The following is a 19,640-nucleotide window of genomic DNA, read 5'->3' as shown; positions in this document are numbered from 1 at the left end:
AAGGAATATTCTCAGAATCTGGACCAAAGGGTGTTCCACAAGGAAGACCTGAAAGAATCATGTTTCAGCAAGAGAAGTGCAGATAGAAAAGAAATGAAATAGCAGTCTTCAGTTACATAAAGAATTGCTTTAAAGAAGAAGGGAACAAACTGTTCTCCAGGTCTACTAGAGATAGGACAAGAATGAGTTGCTTTAAATTACGCCAGGGGAGACTTAGGTTAGCTTTAGGAAGCATCTCTAATGATAAGGATAATTAAGCAATGTATATATTACCTAGGAAGTTACAGAATCCTCTTTAGAGATTTTTAAGGACAAAAAAAGATATCTGTCTGGAATGATTTAAATACAATTTATCTGTCTTGAGGAATGGAGGGATAGAGAGGAATAGATGGGATTATTTCTTGAGTTCCCTGTCTTATTTTCCAATCTGTGTGTCATTTCTGTGAATTAGGCCCAGGAAGGACTGAGAACACACCTGTAGTTCTAGCTTTCACTCTGTTACCTAAATTGACCGGTTTGTATGTACTTTCTGTTGAATGTCCCACTCCAAATGCAGAGAAAATCGGGCATGCAAATGAGTTATCATATGTTAAAAGTTATATGAAAGAGCTTGTAAATCTTACTGGTTGTATTTGAGTTCTAGAAGCTGTATACTGACCAAAAATTTGAAACAAAACCATATGTTAATAAAAAGGTATTAACCATTATGAGGAAAACTAAAATATACCTGAGTTTGAGTCTTTGTAGTTACTGGTTGAATGTACAATCATGCCTCACTCCTACTGTAAATTTCTTATATGGTTTTCATCACTGTAGTATCTGTATTCATCTCACCGATTTTGGTAAATAAATGGTAGGTATTTTCACTAAGCCTCATGTCTAGACTCCTTCAGTATTCACTGGAGAAAGGGAAAAGCACCTCTGAGACAGATACGTAAGACAAAAAAAATGCTTTTTTTATGGGGTATAAGTCTCTCCTTTGAAAGCTTGGATGATTAACTTAGACAAATACTTTATAGACAGCTAGAGTTAAGTGACATGAATTCAATCCTGAATGTCAAATATATTGGCTTATCCATACCAGATGATTTGATCATTTATTCTTCACTTCTGCTATGTGTTGGATTTATAACAAATTTATTTCTTCTACTGATCCTAATACGAATTCCAATAGATGGAAATAGCTTTCATAAAACAGCTCCAGCATTTCAGTGTCTGCAGCTGTTGGGATCGTAGCTAATCTTGGGAATGGGATCAATTCCTATTTGAAAGTTAATTGGGCCAGCAAAAGAAGAAAATTAATTTGCATTTCAGTAACGTGCAGTATATGATGCCCATCTTTGGAAAAGACCCATGTTTGTCAGAGATGTTTTCTACTCCTGGGGCCATAACAAATATATTGCATATGCCATTTCCAAGTATATTAACATGTTAACTTGTGTCATTCAGTGTTGTCAGTCTGCTAGCCAGATTAAAATACAATAATAATATGTAAATACTGTATCCTCTTCATCGCAGAAAATTAATAATAAGTTACTTCCTGCACAATAGTTCCAAAATGAGAATTATTAATGGGGGTGCTACTATTTGGAGCAAGCAGCCACTTCACTATCTGTCCTGTGGTAAGACCATCAGGAATGATTGCCTGCACTTAGAGGGGCAGGAGAAATGGATTTGCAAAATGAAAAGTCTGCTGGAAGCTGAAGGTTATTGAAATTTAATTATTACACTGTAATTTATCACTGAAATATTTCTGGTGAAAGCAAGCAGGCAAAGCAAGAAGAAAAAGGGGGGGGGGGGGGGGGGCGGGGGGGGGGGAGGAAAGAAAGAGAAGGAAACAAGCCAACCTTGTGCATTCCAGCAGAAAAATAAGTCAAGAAAATGCTCCTCTATCTCTTTAGCTTATTCTGAAAACACTGAAGAGATTTAGATTTTACTTTTCATTTAAATGGAAATAAATTAAATTAAGTCATTGGCTGCTGATTTAAAATTGGATAGGGGAAAGCCTAGCTGGTAGAGCAGAAGACAAAAAAAACCTGAAAGGCCACTGAACTTTTAAAATCAAAAAGATTACTCATTATTTCAGCTACTTGGGTGGAAGGTGGTTGTGTGTAGGCTCTATTGACAGCAATGTTGCAGTGACTAGGAGGAAATCCAGGGATCCCAAGGTCCTGCACTTGCCACACGTTCTTAAATACGAGAATTGTCCATGTTCACGCATCAGCATCCAGAAGATACCCAGCTCTCTCTGAAATACTGACCTCTCTCTAAACAGATGTAAGACTAGGTGCACATCTGACATTGGTTTTGTGTAGTTCATGCATTTTGTCATGGAAAAATGCCTGTGGAGTGTGGAATGAGGGAAGGAAGGTTAAAAAAATTCTGATATTTTCTTTGTAAGGTATTTAGCTGTAATATCAACCCCAATACATAGATTTTTTTGCAGTAGGCATCTCCAGCTCTGATTTTACGGGAAACCAATAGAGTAACTCTTTCATTGTCATGTTTGTTGTTTGTTTGGGGTTTTTTCCCCAACATGATGATTGTGTGGCATCCTTTTTGAAATAAATTAGCAACATCTTAGATCATCACAATTCCACCTGACCAGGAAACAGAAAAGCAATGAGAGAAGGAATCAAAAAAATTTAATCTTTGCAGACTTTCTGTTTCTGGTTTGGTTCCAGTATATTGAGGTGGAATTGGTATTACCAGTCCTTAAACAGTTGTCAGTAGTATCTGCATTTGAATAATGACCTAGAAAAAGCAGTTGACAGACTTCCCATCCCAGGTCATTTGAGGAAAAATCTCCAGAATCATAGTCCCATAAAAAGGAAAAAGACACCATTCTTGCATATAGCATCTTTGCATTTGGGACGGACTTCTATGTTTTCAAGCAGTTGTATTGCTGTTTTATCTTGTTCATAGATTTGCTATTATAACAAAACAAAACAAATAAACAAACAAAAAAACCCCACAAACACACAAAAAAAAAAAAAAACCAAAAAAAAACCACTCTGGGAAGGACCAGGAGCTTGTTGATACAGACTTGCAGGCTTCAACTGGTTGTGTTTGGACACAATAATTTGTATTTTCTGATAATTGAGTTATCTGCATTTCAAGGTTGAATTAGTTGGTGAGGAAGTGTTACTGTATGGATTTGTGAGAACGTGCCTTTTTATTTAGTGGCATAGTCCTAAACATTCTTTTTAATAATGTTGTTTTGAAAAACATTGTGTAGCTCAGCTGATAAGAGTTAGCATGGGTTTTTTAGTTTGCTTTTATGCAACAAATAGTATTCCCCAACACATGGGATAGAATGTATTCCAGAAAATGAATCATTCATCTGCCTGTAGCATAACTGAGGATAAATAGCAGATAACCAGAAGATAAATACCTTTTAGGAGGCAGCTGTAAGATTCATGTCTGCTGTCTTTACTTGGGCAAACATCTTTCTGAGGTTCAAGAATTTTGTCTAAATAGAGATGCTGCACTCAGTTTCTGAGAGTTACCCCAGGTTAGTTTCCGGTTTTTTGCCTTATAAAATGTTCACAGCACTACATACAACTGATTTTTTACTGTCAGCTGTAGCCAATTATTTTGGACAAATAAGCATTCTTCTCAGCATGTCTAATTTTTATGCCAACTGAGCCTGTGAATGCCCTTATTCATTCTGTGTAAACTCCACCCTTGTCAGTCTGTTATATTAGAAATTGTTCCTGCACACTGAATAGATGACTATGCTCCTGATTACTTGCACAGAGATTCTGAGTTCTTTTGATGGAGATGTTGCACCATATCCAGTTACTACCTATTTAGCTGTATTGTGCTGTATGTGAGAGACATGCTAACATGAAAACCCACATCTGAGTGCTAGCTACTGGCAAGAAGCTGCAGAAACTTCAAATGCTTAAATGAAGGCAGTTGCTAATGAAATGTGTCAAGTCAAAGTTGATCCAAGGTAGAAGAAAAGCTTTTCTATGTGTTTGTCTGATATTTGTCATGCTTTATGCTGGGATAAATTCCCAGTGTGATCAAAATACATCTTAGTAAAGTTGTTCAAGAGAAGTAAGGAAGGAATGAGGGGATGTCAATTGCTGTTTCAAACACCATTCATTCTGAATCAAAGAGAATGTTAATTTGTGTCAGGAAGCTGAATTAAGTAAATGTTGACTGCCTTAGTAGCAAAGATCAAGTCAAAGTTACAGTATAAATGAAGTAGGAACCCCTGTAACACTGGAGTAGTTTTAATGTATGTCTATATATGGAAATGAATGGGAAATGAAGCAAGAAATACAATGTTTGGGAAAGAGTCTTGTCATGATTCGCAAAGATAATTACAGGCAAAGAGGAGATTGAATATAGCAACAGGAAAAGCAGAATAATTATGCAGCAATTAACAGGAAAGCTGTATGGTTCTTTGAAAAAAATAACAGTCATCAGGTTAAAAATATATGCTGAGTACAGAAATGTTTCAATACTCAATACATCAAGTATTTGAATTAATTTCCTAAGATAAAATACTGTTTCATAAAATGTCTCATCTATACAATAGAATATGTTATGCTTGTTATGTATTGATTATAATTGTATTTTTTTCTCAAACGTGTCATCTGAATTGGAGAAAACAAATAATAAATGTTTATTTCAGACTGCGGGTCCATAGTGTCATGATTGTAAGAAAATACAGATTTTAAGTTAGTATTTCTAGGACTGCAAATGTTGTAGGAGCCAGAAGAAAAATAGCTACTCCTAGATTTATGAGAGAATTAGTTTCTCATGGGCCCTAAAATCTTCATATTCTGATAAAAATATTGTCTACTTTTATTTTACTGGAGGCAAACTCAGGTTTTGGTGGTTTTGTAGCTCTTCTGATAATGCATTAGTTAGCAACAGCACACTCAAAAGTACTCTTTCTGGAATGTGACTTACAAAGATTCCTCTTGCAATCTGTGGGAGTATCTGATAGTGCTTCCTACATGAAATCTGTCACACAGTGGCATCTTCAAGTGCATTAAAATGACAGCAGGGGGTCACTGCACTCAGACGTGGCACCCTCTTGTTGAAGACAGAAAGGAGCCACCACTGTGAAGCTGCATCACTAAGGACAGTTTTCAAGAGATGAAATCTTTCGTTCAAAGCTAGTGGGGAAAATTCAGCCAGATAACAAGTAAAAAGCCACAATATTTTATGTTGTAATAGGGCGACCTTCTCTGAATTGTATCATTTGCATCAATATATTACTGACAAACTTATCTGTCCTTTTTGTCTTTCTTAAATGTTAACTCTGGATCTGAAGTGTGCAGTCTTCATTGCTTCAAACAAACTCCCCGTTTACTCTAGGTAAAAGATGGAATAATACATGCTTCCTACTTAAAGAATTGGTGTGGCAAGTCAAGACTAGACTTGCAAGCTGTCCTAAGATATGTCACAAGCTCGACTCCTGCCTCTGTACTGCACATCCCCAGTGAGAGAAAATTAGGAAAGGGAAAAAGGCGAATGGCTGGTGGGCCAGGGCACACTGAGGCTGCAGGCAAGAAACCTGCCCTACAGGTTCAGGTGGAGCCTTCTGAGAGGATGCTGCCTTTCCCTTCTGTGAATGGGCTCACAGATGACCGAGGGGGCATCAAATACTGATAATGATAAAGAGCAATAATCCTGCCAGTAGTAGTAATTAATGCTTCTGTGGTGCCCTTCATTCATTGACCTCTAATCACTTTGTATGCATTGATTAAAGCTATATAGAATCTCTGAAACGGATCGAGATAATTTCTATTCACACATCTATACTGACACGCATATATATATGCATAAATAAATGAAAAAATGAATTCTTACTAAAAAGCATTAAAAGCTTCTTGTATTAAATGCTGTCAAAGAAACCCACCCAAACCTGCCAAAAACAAAAAAAGCAAAGCTTTTGCATGCCTAACATACTGCTTTAGTAGCATACAAATACTTCTGGTGAAGTGTGCTGTGTTGTGAAGTGCCTGGATATAGAAACCTTTACAGAACCAATATGAGAAGCTGAATGCCTGACTGGAAGACTTTGTGTGTATAAATCATATGAAGAATATCCATAATTCTGAGAATCATTCCAAACATTCTGATCACAGCAATTGTAATTTTGTTAATTGCATACCGTTCATACGCTCATCATGGCTAGCAGCATAGGTAGTGATACAAAAAGTCTCTTATTCCTTTCCCTGCAGGAGCAAATATTAAGAAATATAATATTGATTAAGGATAATTCCTATTCAAAAAATGCAATGATTGTGTTACAAGTGTATTGTATCCTTTTCTTTTAGGTTATTCAATACTTCAAGCTATTATGGAAAAAGCAGGACAAAATAGCTGGCAAGTCAGTGCCATCTGTGTGGAGAATTTTAATGATGCCAGCTACAGACGGCTTTTAGAAGATCTGGACCGAAGGCAAGAAAAGAAATTTGTAATAGACTGTGAAATAGAGAGGCTTCAGAATCTCTTAGAACAGGTAATACCTGCTTTTAATGTCATTGTAAGCACAGTACTGAAAATGCAGATGAGATACCAGTGTGCATTGCATTTCATTTGTTTTTTTCATTGGAAATTAGATTGCTTGCTCTTTCTTTTTGTTTACCTTCATCGGCCTATATTTGTGTGTCCACTTGCCTACTCCATTTTCTTTTCCTATATAATTGTTGTCTTAATAGCTTGTGCATCAGTGCAGTGAGGCTGCCCTTTCCCACTCAGCAGGTCTGTGGGTGAACGGTGTCAGCGGTCAGGACAGCTGCACATTTGGCCTTGCATCCCCAGCACTTCTGTCTGATGCACAGAATGAAGCATAGAATCATAGAATGGTTTGGGTTGTAAAACACCTTAAAGACCATCTAGTTCCAACCCCTTGCCATGTGCAAGGACACCTCCCACTAGACCAGGTTGCTCACAGCCCCATCCAGCCTGGCCTTGAGCGCTGCCAGGGATGGGGCAGCCACAGCTGCTCTGGGCAACCTGTGCCAGTGCCTCACCGCCCTCACAGTAAAAAATTTCTCCCTCATATCTAATCTAAACCCACCCTCTTTCAGTTTAAAGCCATTCCCCCTTGTCCTATCACTACATGCCCTTGTAAAAAGTCCCTCTCCAGCTTTCCTGTAGGCCCCTTTAGGTACTGGGAAGCTGGTACAAGGTCTCCCCGGAGCCTTCTCTTCTCCAGGCTGAACAACCCCAACTCTCTCAGCCTGGCTCCATAGGAGAGGTGCTCCAGCCTCTGATCATCTTCATGGTCATCCTCTGGACTCACTCCCAACAGGTCCATGTCCTCCTTATGCTGGGGGCCCCAGAGCTGAACATAGTACTCAAATGGGGTCTCGCAAGTGTGGAGTAGGGGGGGAGAATCACCTCCCTTGGACCTGCTGGTCACAATTCCTTTGATGCAGCACAGGATATGGTTAGTTTTGTGGGCTGCAGGTGCACGCTGCCTGGTCATGTTGAGCTTCTCATCAACCAACAATCCCAAATCTTTCTCCTCAGGGCTGCTCTAAATCCATTCTCTGTGCAGCCTGTATTTGTGCTTGGGATTGCCCCAACCCATGTGCAGGGCTTTGCATTTGACCTTGCTAAACTTAGTGAAGTTTGCTTGGGCCCACCTGTCAAGACTGTCAAGGCCCTTCTGGATATCATACCTTCCCTCCTGCTTTTTGACCACGCCACTCAGCTTGGTGTCATCGGTAAGCTTGCTGAGGGTACACTTGATCCCATTGTCCGTGTTGCCAACAAAGATGTAAAATAGTGCTTGTCCCAATACTGACCCCTGAGGAACACCAGTCATCCCTGGTCTCCACATCTTCCATCAGGAAGAACATGGTGTTGCTGAGCCGCCAAATGCCTCAATCCATACCTTCATGGGGGTAAAACTCAGTTTTGTTTGAGGAAAAAAAGCTTATTTGAATCCACTGTTACTTTCTCTTCACCAAATAGGATAGGCCATTTATTTCTAACCATAAAATACTTTAATATTATTATTACACGTTTAAACTGATAGTTCTACTACTTCAGCAGAGTATTTGTGAACATGAACAGCAGAATAAAAGTGCTATTGAACTCAGAAGGAAGGTCAGGTTCTTCTGTCACTTCTTCATGGAAAGTTGCTATTACGTAAAGGAAATACTGGGCCAGACAAACTGGCTTGCACTAGGTAGTACCTACACCATTGTGTAAAGTGAATATGAAATTCTGCTGCTCTGATGTGGCAAATCTATTTCTATATAGTGCTTATGCATGAGCTCTTCCTTAAATGGTGGGGGGAAAAAAAATAATGCTTTGAAAGGAGCATTTTGTCAAATGACGGGGAAATAATTTAGCGTGAAGTACCTGCTTCTCACATGATCCCCCGTATCTTGCTGATGTGGTGCAAGTGCACCGTTCGGTACCTGCTGGTGCTGCTGCGGGAATTGCAGGGGATGAATGCCATCTGCTGGTGGGAGATCCTCCGCCCCATGCTGCTTCACATTGCTAGCACAATAGGTAATTTTGAAGATTTTGTTGCAAAAACGTTCGTGATGCATCTGCCACTGAAGTCACAGAAAAAGGAAATGTCGTTTGCGATACAGATATGCAAAAAATAGTACTCATAGAAATATCTACATCAATTTTGCTTTCAATGGCAGAAGATCGAAAGGGAAACTGAGAATTAATAGTATGGCTGATTTAACAAGGACTTTTTCTATGATTGTTGCCAAGAGAAGAAAGGATGATGCCATATTGCTATAGATATTCATTCGGCCATTTTTTTTATTCTAAATGCCACTATGTTTTAACACATGCTTTCTGTAACTTATAATGAAATCCTCCCCCAAGTTCAGCCTATGTTCTAGTAAAACAGAACACCCATTTGAGAGTCTTCTAAAATACACTCAGAAAAACAATTTCTCTCTCACAGCTCTGTGTTTATGCACCTGGTTTCTTTTACATGGTGTACAAATGTGACTTAGAAAAAGTATGTTACATTACCATAAGTCTTGATGTACACCCACCATCTTGCATAGGTGTATCAACTGAGTATCCGCTCAGTTTCAAAGCAAAAAAAAGTTATCCAGTACACGTTTGGATGTCACTGATCTCACATGTACATTTTATTTGCTTCCAGGAGCTGCTACTCATTTTCCTTCCAGACTGGCACCTGCATACTCAGTTCCTTTTCAGGAACATAACCTCTGTTCTTTGTTCAGATCAGGTAGAACTGAATTGGATATTGATTTTAATGTGATTAGGTTTTGACCTCCTCTACTTCGTGCAGGTCTGGATTCTGCATGCCTAAAATAGATAGTCGGTGCAGGCATGGTAAATCATAAAAATGAAGTGCCTGGCCTCAACAGGCTGAATCAGACATGGTGAGTTTGGCTAACACCACTACAGGGCAAGGCTGAGAGCTTATTGAGTCCTCTTCCCGTTAACTGCACAGGGAGAGTGGAGGGCAGGAGTTAACAACTAACTTGCAACATACCTGTGTCCTAGTCATACAAGCACTTTAGGAAGTGATTCATCTGGCTGCTGTCCAGTTTTGGGTGGGATGAATTTCACCCAGGAAATGAGCTCTTCTGTAGTTGCGCTGGTGTTTATTTACACTGAAGTGTAAAGCCTTTGCCCTTAGATCTATGCTAATGAAGTGAGAGAAACTGGCTTCTGGGTTTTTTCCTGTAGTGACTGCCCATATAGATTATTTATATATATATTTACACTTGACCTACTTAAATTGGAATTCATTTATTTCAGAATTTTTCTGTAATTTTCCCAGATCATGTGAATTCTCTGCTTCCCCAACATGCTTGGAAATCCTCTCCATCCTTCCCAAGGAAGGTCACTGTACAAACAGGAATGGCATTATAGCCAGGCAACAAAGAATGCAGAAGAGCTGCAGCTTTAGTCTGCGTTGTGAAAGTCCTAGTCTGCCTAGGCAGGCTGACCGGCAAGTAGGCATCGGATGCTGGTTTGGGGCTCCAAAATTAAATCACTTTGCCTTCAGAGATCAAGTGCTGCTTAAGGATTGGCAGTCAGAAACAGTCAAACATAAAAACATTTAGTCTGCCAAATATGGGATTGAAGCAAAAATGTCTAGCCCATTGTAGAAAACGCAAAATAACAGCCATTTTAAAATATCATCCCTTGACTTTCCTTTGCATGAAGGCTTTAACAACCTGTAGCAAACAGGTAAGGTGGCTTCACAAATGGACTAAAAGTTGGTGTGCTCTTCCCTGCATACACTGAGGAATTGATTAAGCTTCAGTGACTCTAATTAACTTCTTCCCTGCCTAGTTCTCCTGTAATTGAGAGCCTAAGTTGTGACTATACTGTAATACTTTGCAATGTCCCAGTAAATGTTCTGCAGAACATTTAGGAAAAGTAATTAAATCTCAGTAATGAGACCGTAACTCAAAGTGCTTTGCCTTTAAATCTATGGTAATGAAGGGAGAGACACTGGCTTGTGGGCTTGTGGGTTTCTTCTCAGATGACTGCCCATGTATATACACCTTTACACTTCTCATGACTGTGGACCTCAAGCAGTGAGGACTGGAGACTTTTTCACTAGGACTGGAGACTTTTTCACTGGCTGTGTTCAGAAAGTGATCACATGCACTGCTCCCCTGTCCATACTGGTGCCCACTTATCTGACCTGATGTCTTCCCTTCACTGTCCTCTCCCAGCTGCCTAGCTAAGAAAATCAGCACCTTGCTGTTTCCGCACTTCTTGTGCAACTTTAATCTTACCATTTTCTGTTTCTTTTGGTCTCCTGTATTTTTCTTAGTTCGCTGGGGGGGGGGGGGGGGGGTGTCATTTATTTTTAACTCCCCATGTGCCTTGTGTGTAGAAGCTGCCTCCACACTCCGTACCTGAGGCTTGTCTTCAGGGAAAATTTCTCTCCTGGAACCCAGTGATGTATCTGATATCCGTGCTTCCCCTGTGCACACCTGAGGATGTGCATTTTCATCATATGGTCTTCCTTTCAGGCTTTTGTGTTGCTGTGGTGAGGTTGGCGTTTTGGCCAAGGGCCAAACCTGTGCTCCGTGTAAGGATAAGTTATAGAGAGATGGCATTTCATTTTCAGATTTCCTTCTAGAAAGGGAGAGTATGGCTACCATTAAATTCAAGAGATGCATTCAGCGCACACACGTTTATATCCAATTTACTTGGATTGCCCCCTACTGTCTTAGCTTCAGAAAAGGTTGCGGATCTTACCTCTCAAGGCTATGCCAAGACTTACAAGACTCTGATGGTTTTCTTAATAAAGCTGTGCTCTTCTTCTTTGGTCATGCTCACACACACAAGACCATACAGTCACCAGTAGCAACTGGAGCTATTTGTAAGTGACTGGAAATGTTTCGCTTGGCTTCAGTATTACTGCCAATTGGCATGGCTCAGCTCAAAGTCCTGTTTGAACACAACACCGTAACAGACATCCATTTCTGCAGGGTCACAGAGTTGTTGCTTCAGCTCATCAGGAAGACAGACAGCATTTTCAGCCTGAGTCTGTAGATCTCCACCTACTCTCGAGAAACTGCTCTGTCTCAAGCATACCAAGAAAATTTTAGCTCTTTCTAGACTTTGTTCTTCTGATGGTGGAAGAGCACTATACGTCCTTGATATCTTACAACAGCTATAACCAGGAAAACCTTTTTGGTGCCTGTGAATGAAACTCCTCCTTTACACTCTTCTGGCAGACCTTATCATCCTGCAGTCTCAGGCTCTGAAAGACAGACTGCAAACATCAAGACTTTTGCCGTAAGTGGTTTCTTTATTTGTCCACTTTAAGTGGTACACATGATTTGCCTTCGGGGAGGGCAAGCAGGTCCTGACCCATTTTAATTTACCAGTGTAAACCTGGTATATAGCTGGGGGTGGTGTGGCTCTGGGCATGGACTGCTCCCTTGCCGTGGCCTCTCAGGGCAGCCTTGTCAGCTTCTTACCCCAGAAATAACCGACAAACAGTGTGTTTTAGTGCTGTGCAGGAGCAGGAAAGCAGTAAAATGAAGATGGAAGGTATCCCTGCTCATGGCAGGAGGGATGGAACTAAATGATTTTAAAGGTCCCCCCCAGTTCAAGCCATTCTATGATTCTGTGATTTTATGAAGGTCTATTTCATGTAAGCTTTCCCCAGAACTTCCAGAAAGTGTGTTGCCATTTTTGAGAAAGGCCATCTACTCTTAACAGTTATAGAGGTCTCTTCATGCTTAACAGAATGTTTTTTTAGAAACTCATAAGCGATCTCACAAAATCTGATTAAATGTCTCCCCAGTTTGTTTACCTGGCTCTTTGTTTCATCTGTTCATACACAGCCATAATAAAAATAATGCCACGTGTTGTTAATTTAAAAAATAAACTATGATAATCCTTTATTTGTATTGCATAGGTGACTAGAAACAGAGGCAAAGCCCCATTTTCCTACATGCATGAAATTAAAGATTGTTTTTACCATTATCTTTCCAGCTTACTGGGACAAGATAGAAAAAGGGAGTTAAAACAAAGACACAGACAGATTAAATGACATCTCCACAGTTTTATGTAACAGATATGGCTTATATAGCAGAACACATTTCTAGTGATTCATATTCTTCTGTCAAGGACCATTACATCCTTGTTTATCAACATGCCTTTTTTCGTGACACTTTCAGCAGGTGGTCTTTTAAAAGCACAAAAATAACTGATTGAATCAAAGGATGAAAGTTGGTCAGAGGCACAGGAAATTCTCTGCTTGCGTGTCTCTTCTTTCCAAGTTGTGTTTCTAAAGTGGTCCCCTGACTTTGTATTAAAAAGAACTTTCTGCTTAATATGAAATGAATACTTGAGACACGTCATAACATTGTGATTTCCATTTCCTAGCAACTAATCAGCTAATACTGGCAGCAAGAAGTACAGCATCTGAACAGTCCAGGCCAAAGTAGTCATTTATTGCATATGGCACAGCAAGAATCAGGCCCATGTGCTTCTCTCACTTTTCACTAGGAGTTTTCCATCTTTTCTTATTCCATCTTTTAATTTCATTTTTCTTCCTGCTTTCTAAAACAGTTTTGCATTTCTCCATGCAAATAAAATCCTCACATTTCTGGCTTATTCACCAAAAATCAGAAGTCAAGTCAGCCTAAGGATAAAGGGTGTCTCTACCAAAATTAGAAAATCATTACTTTAATTTTATTATATATTTACTGAATTTCTATTTGAAATTCAGAACTCACATTTCAAAATAAATATGCCTACAAAAGAAATGTGGTTTTATTTGTTACTGAGAAAGCCCAAACAAAGCTAATACCAGATACATATTTCAGCTGAACTTATGAAACCCCAAGTCAGGCTTCCCAGTTTAACAAAATTATTGAGTTTTTTATTTTATTTTTCTTCTCATATTACTTTATTCTCATTACTATTAAATATTAGTAATTATTAAATCAAAATATTTTTTCTCATTGCTTGATTTGCACCATTACAATCTGAAGCAATCCAGAAGCTGCGCATAGCAGAATGAAGCAGCGTTTAGGATTACTAAAACAGTTAAGAAATGAGGACTGTTACCTCCTTGTTTTTTGAGGGCTTTGTTTTTCTCTTAGACTGCTGCTACCACCAGCACCATAAAAATCTTATTTCCAAAAATGTACTGATCAAGCAAGAAATGGCACTTCCTTGGCTAATGAAGAAACATGTACAGGTTGAAAGAACCCGTGTGCTGACTAGCAGCTGTCAGACAGGAGGTGTAGTGTCTGGGTCCTTCTTACCCCTTTGGAGGCAAAAAAAATATGGGATTCTCTTCTCCACCCGGAGCCAGTATTAATGTGGACTGTACAGAGTTAATGTCTTAGATAACTTTGATGTCCTAGACAATGTCTTAGAGGCATTTTCTTCCTTTCAAATAAAACTGAAATTGCCAAATGTGTTAAAAAATATTTTACTGGAAAACTGATAGATGGACCCACAGAGAGCTCAGTAGCACAAATATGCCTACCTGAGGAGACAGGACTAAAAATATATAGCAAAACACACAGATTTAAGGAAACTATATCATTCTAAGTTTTGCTTACATTTCATTATTTGGAATAATTTATTTTCAGTAAATACATCATAGGTTTTTTTTGTTATTTCTTTGTTTTCTAACTTGTAAGCAAGAGTGAACTGTAAGAAAGTGAGGAAATTGTGGTCAGATTTGAAGAATATCACAGAAAATCATTTTGAAAATTCCAGTGAAAATATATGTGATTTGTTCAACCACTTTATTTGTTCTTTCTACTTCTTCAGACACTAGCACTTACTGCTAGGGAAGCAGACTGTCATTTGCTCAGCCATAGCAGATCTCACAGCTATTACTTACAGTTTGTTCAGTGCTCAGAAATGTGTTTAGACATACAATGAAGTCAGTGCTCCAAACAGATTCTACAATTAAGCTGAAAAGTGTAATATAAGAATCATTTAGATCATGATGGATAGCTTTAACTGTAAATACTTTAGCCGTTTTCTTTTGGCCTTTCATTATTTTTTTTCTTTTTTCAGTTAATCTATATGAAAAGGATATTTAAAATTACATAAGGAATTTTTCAAAAGCATGAAATGCTGAAGTTGGAAGTTAACAGCTGTGGTCCTCCATTTCTTTTCCTGTCAGAATTCTCATTGTCAGCACATACTAAACAATACAGAGCAAATAAGGTACCAGAAGGAAGACTGTAGTCCTAGAGCTTTGAGATTTGCTTTTAGGTGGATTTTGGACCCAGTTTTGAAATTCCGACTTTGAAGTACTGACATGAACAGCTCTAGTCTACAAACAGAATAAGAGAATAATTGGGGTTGGAAGTGACCTGTGAAGGTCATCTGGACACTCACGCTGTTCAAGGGGGCAAGCTTAGATCAGGTTACTTGTCCAGTCAAATTCTGACCACTTCCAAGGATGGACATCCCACAACCCCATTATGCCCTGTTTCAGTACTTGACTACCTCGTGGTAAAAAACAAAATTCCTCGTATCTAGCTCAAATTTCTTGTGTTGCAACCTGTGTCCTTTCTTGTGCATTCTTGTGCACCTCCAGGGAAAGTCAGGTACCTTCCCCACAACATCCCATCTGGACGAAGATCTGCCTGAGCCTTCTCTTCTCCAGGCTGAACAGTTCCAGCTCTGTCAGCTTCTCCTCATGACAGATGCTTCAAGTGCTCAGTCACCTTCGTGGCCCTTCTCTGGACCCACTCCAGTATGCCTGTGTCTCTCTTGTACTGGGTAGCCCAACACTGAGCACAGCACTGCAGATGTGCCTCACCAGAGCTGAGCAGAGGAGAAGGGTGACCTGCCTTGACCTGCTGGCAATGCAGACCAAGAGGCTGTTGCCTTTCTTTGTTATGAGGGTGCATGGCTGGGTCATGGTAAACTTGTCTACCAGGACCCCCAGGAGTTTTCCTGCGAAGCTTGTTCCTATCTAGCATGTACCCAGCCTGTCCTGCTGTGTTTGTTGAGTCAGGCTGAGAGTCAGGCCACAAAATAAGGCACAGATATACACAGATGAGCTCCATTTGTTTCTCATTTACTCTGTTTGCGCACCTATAAGCAGCTCTTGAGATAAAAATACCTTATGAGTGGGTGAATTGTGTATCATCTTGTACTGAATCTTGCAAACCCATAATATGCTTGCATTAGAAACAGCTAGAAGGAGTACCAGGGTGATCAGATCAACCTCTGTGCTAGTCTAAATGACCAGATCTAAAAAAATCCCTCACTAAGCCAGGCAACATGCTCCTCCAGTATTTTGATTCCTCATTCTCTGCTACTAAATGCTCTGCTACTTCTTCCTAATTTCTGATAGTCCTCTTGGGCAGATTTTTACTAGGAATTTAAGTTAACTGTGTCTCCTTAATGACCTTCACACAAAGCTCAGCAAAGCAAACTGAAAAACACAAGTTAACTGTAATTGCATTTGCCTAGGACCTTGATGCTTACTTCTTTCTGAAAGAGCATATTGCTACTCCTAATTTCTGTTTTCTCAGGCTTTTTCATATGCAGTAACATTTACAGTGTTTGTTGCTGTATTTGTACACATGGATATGTACATAAACACATGCACGTGGACATATACAAGACTCTATTCAGCAAAAAAATGTGTCTTCTTTTTGCAAGAATGGCAATGGGTTTCCTTCCTTCTTCCATCTGTAGCAGCTCCATCATCTCCCACCCATCTCCATCCGACACAGTCCAGCCCTCAGCTCTCTGTGTTAGAAGTCTTCCAAGTATCCACTGTGAGCAGCATTTTCTTCTCAATTTGGCATAGTGAATCAGTTTTGCTGTCAGAGATAATCGCTCTGGTTCCTGGTCTACCAGACAGGCTAATTCTAGTCTTTTTTTCCTGCTCCCTGCCGTCCTCTGCCCATAAGAATTAAACGGGATGTTTTCCAGTAGACAGGCACTTTCCTCAGGTTTGTCAATGTTCTATCAGTGAGATCAAGCCTCGCTGCTCATCCAGGACTGTATTTGCCTTTAAACACAGAGGTGAAAATTGCTATGCAGCATCTGCCACATATTTAATGCTTCGATGTACACAGCTGAACTGATACGTAATAATAAAAAAATGTACAATTTACTTTGTAGTATTAAAAATCAATCATGGATGTAAAGTCATATACCAAAGTATTGGTATCATTAATCTTACCTTGTAAAAATTACAAGCCAATAAACTCTAATTAATAATAGCTAACAATACTTATTAACAAGCATGATAGGGAAGTAGCTGCACAGTGTCTTGGGCACTGTTCATTGTTGTCTAACTAATTCAGTTTTTCAGGGTGTTGTTTGACATCGCTGATCCTCAGCTTTCCCAGCCTTAAAGAGCCTTGAGATGTGTAACTGAAAAGTACCGTGTATGTGTTAGCACTGAAAACCAAATCTCTGATGGGTAAAATGGAGCAGGCTGTCATAGCAAGATTGATAATTATTATTATTATTACCATCAAAATGAAAGTAAATAAATGTGTGAATGGAGGAAAGCACAGAAGCTGACGTATTCCAGTCCTTCTTGGTCTGCTCTTAATATTTTGCCACAGGAATGCTAAGCCTGAAACAGTAATGTTTGACTGCTGAATTTCTCTAAATTGATCAAGTTGTAAATTTTGCTGGGTTTAGATTTTTTTTTCCCTATCTTAAGTTTCCTGTGTGTCTACTAATTGAAGCTAGCAACTGCCATTTTTTCAAATGGCATTTACATCTCTGGCATAATTAAGATAATAATAACAATAATAATAATAATAATAAGAAGAAGAAGAAGAAGAAGAAGAAGAGATTAAAACATAATACTTTTAATACATTACAACACAATACTTGCAGGAAGGCAGAAATTAACCAGACACACAAATTAAACAGGGGAGTAGTTCAATCATTCCTCCCCAGTTTCTTCTGCTTTCCCTGTTTTTCATGAACACAGCAGCATATTGGCACAAAGAATCACTAGCACAACACAGGTAAGTATTTATCAAGAGATCACATTGCATTTACATGTGGTTTAGTTGCATAATGCAGATACCAAGTTATACCTTGAGTCAGATACTCCAGTTCTCCCTTGAGTCAGAGATGTCATGGACTGTCTGGTTTTCCTCTGTATCTTTTTGATTTGCATGAACAAAATGCAGGTTTCGTTCTTCTCACACTTTGGTATGTGCACAGCACACAGTAACTTGGGCTGGTAGCAGCATTGTTGGATTTAGACTACTTCAGGGACACAGTAGCAGCTCTCTGTTATCTCTTCTTAGTCCAAGGCGGGGTATGAGATTCAGAGTGCCTTTTCCTCATCATTCCTTTCCGTGTTTTGTTGTTGGGTTTTTTTTCCCTAGAGGTCTACAGAGTTGCTTCTAAGGAACATGGTTATGTCTATGCAAACCGATAGCCCTTCTCCTTGAGGAACCCAGCTGCTGGCACTGCCACCAGCGTTTTCCTCACCCTGCAGATCCAGGAGCATCTCTCTGCATAGGCTCATTTTCTGTGAAGCAGCTGGGATTTTGCACACAATAACCATCCCACATTACACAGTGATAAAAACACATTTTGTCACTGTACCACACAACTGATGAGGTTTGGACCTGAGAAATAGGTTATTTCAGTTACTGAAAGAACAAGTAGATGATAGAAAACAAAGGATGAATACAAATGGTTTGGAGGATTTGTAAAGTGACTTTCTTCTTACACCCTTCCTCCCATTCCTCACCTCCTTTTTCCCTCCAAGTCTGCATATCACTTAGCACTGAGTAAGCCTTTCACAAGAGTAAGCTTTGAATGCAAACAACTTTAGCACCAGAAGAAAGCAACCAGCCATGCTCAGGGCACAGGTTAACGGCCTTTGAGTCACCTCTCCAGGTTTTCTTCCCCAGCAGCTGCCTGCGCTGCACAGGGCTCTGCCCTGCCAGCTGGTTGTGGGCACAGGGGCTGTGTGGGAAGCATCCTTCCCCTCTGCTTGGCTGTGCAAGAGGCAGGTGTGTGCACTGCTGTGCCAGCTCAGTGCCTGCCTTCACAACAGAGAAATAAGTGCCGATTTGTAAGAAGCCACTTCTGCTTTGTTCGTTGCCGCCTTTAACATCCTCTCTGCTGGCTGTAGGCTGTTCACAGCCAGCCCTTTCCCCAACAACTGTGCCCTTTTGTGAGCACTAGCTGTTAAAATTAAGCTTGTTTCTCAATTGCTTTTTTATGGCTTTGTAAAAGATTTATCCTTGCTTCAGATATTGTATAAAATCCCATTTCAGTTGTGGTTTATATCATCGCCACTTCTGCCACAATACTTCAGGTCAGGTCTCAATCTTCCATCTTTAACAAGTCTCCACACTTTTTGTATTGTGTTAGACAGACTTCATTTTATTGCAGGTATTCTTTTTCTTAAGGCAGCAGATTGTGACACAATAGCAAAGAGGAAAACCTTTGTTAAAATCCCATTGGTAATGCACAGCTATCACCCTTTGAAGAGATTTAACTGAAAATAAGTCCTTTTCACTCCAGCTGTACTGACCTCCATCTTCTGGAAATCATAACGAGGGACATTTCATGCTACAGAAGTTAAACATTCTTTGGAATGAGTTATATGAAATATCCATTTCTTAGTAGTGACTTGGGTCCCTTGGTGACCCAAGGTCAGAGGGTGACTTGGGGCCTGATTCTCTGTTCAGATGCTGGTGTAAGTCTGGAAATGGTTTTATCAAAGTCAGTGAACTTGCCACTTCCAGGGAAAAAAAAGAAAAGAATCAAAGCAGATCCTGGTAGCTCTTCTTTTCAATAGTGGAATGGTTTCTGAATTTCCTAGGCCAGGCTATTGTTCAGCTAAATGGAAAGAACAGTACTGTATGATAAAGTCAGAAAGTTCAGAGTTGTGTCTAAAGCCTAAGTTGGATTCAGACATCACTGGCCCTGCTTTTACCACACTTTGAAGTAGGTGGTATAATTCTGGTTGCTTTTGATTACCACTGCAATCACTGAAATCAGAATAAAGCACTTTCTTAATTGCAGTATGGTAGATCAGCAAGTAAAAATTATCACAATGTACTGTTCTTTTTAGTTTCTTATACATAAATGTAGGCCTAAGGCTGATTTTTTTTTTCAAAGTTCACTTTTCTGTAGACACTCACATACACAACGATATTTAGAAGAAAAAAAAAAGAAGTTTCATTACATTCTGA

General features: G+C 39.6%; 1 protein-coding gene across 3 annotated transcripts in view; it reads left to right on the top strand.

The window, feature by feature from the left end:
- Window positions 1-19,640, top strand: part of GRIA4 (glutamate ionotropic receptor AMPA type subunit 4) — a 239,788-nt gene that overhangs the window by 137,376 nt on the left and 82,772 nt on the right. For all 3 annotated transcript variants that reach the window (XM_040584230.1, XM_040584229.1, XM_040584231.1), the window contains exon 4: window positions 6,306-6,490. In XM_040584230.1, the coding sequence (XP_040440164.1) occupies window positions 6,306-6,490 (185 nt within the window). The remainder of the gene's footprint in view (window positions 1-6,305; window positions 6,491-19,640) is intronic.

The sequence above is a fragment of the Falco naumanni genome, chromosome 2, assembly GCF_017639655.2.
Source record: "Falco naumanni isolate bFalNau1 chromosome 2, bFalNau1.pat, whole genome shotgun sequence".
NCBI classification, from domain to species: domain Eukaryota; kingdom Metazoa; phylum Chordata; class Aves; order Falconiformes; family Falconidae; genus Falco; species Falco naumanni.
The sequence above is the reverse complement of the archived record's forward strand: the minus strand, read 5'-3'. Positions and strand labels throughout refer to the sequence as shown.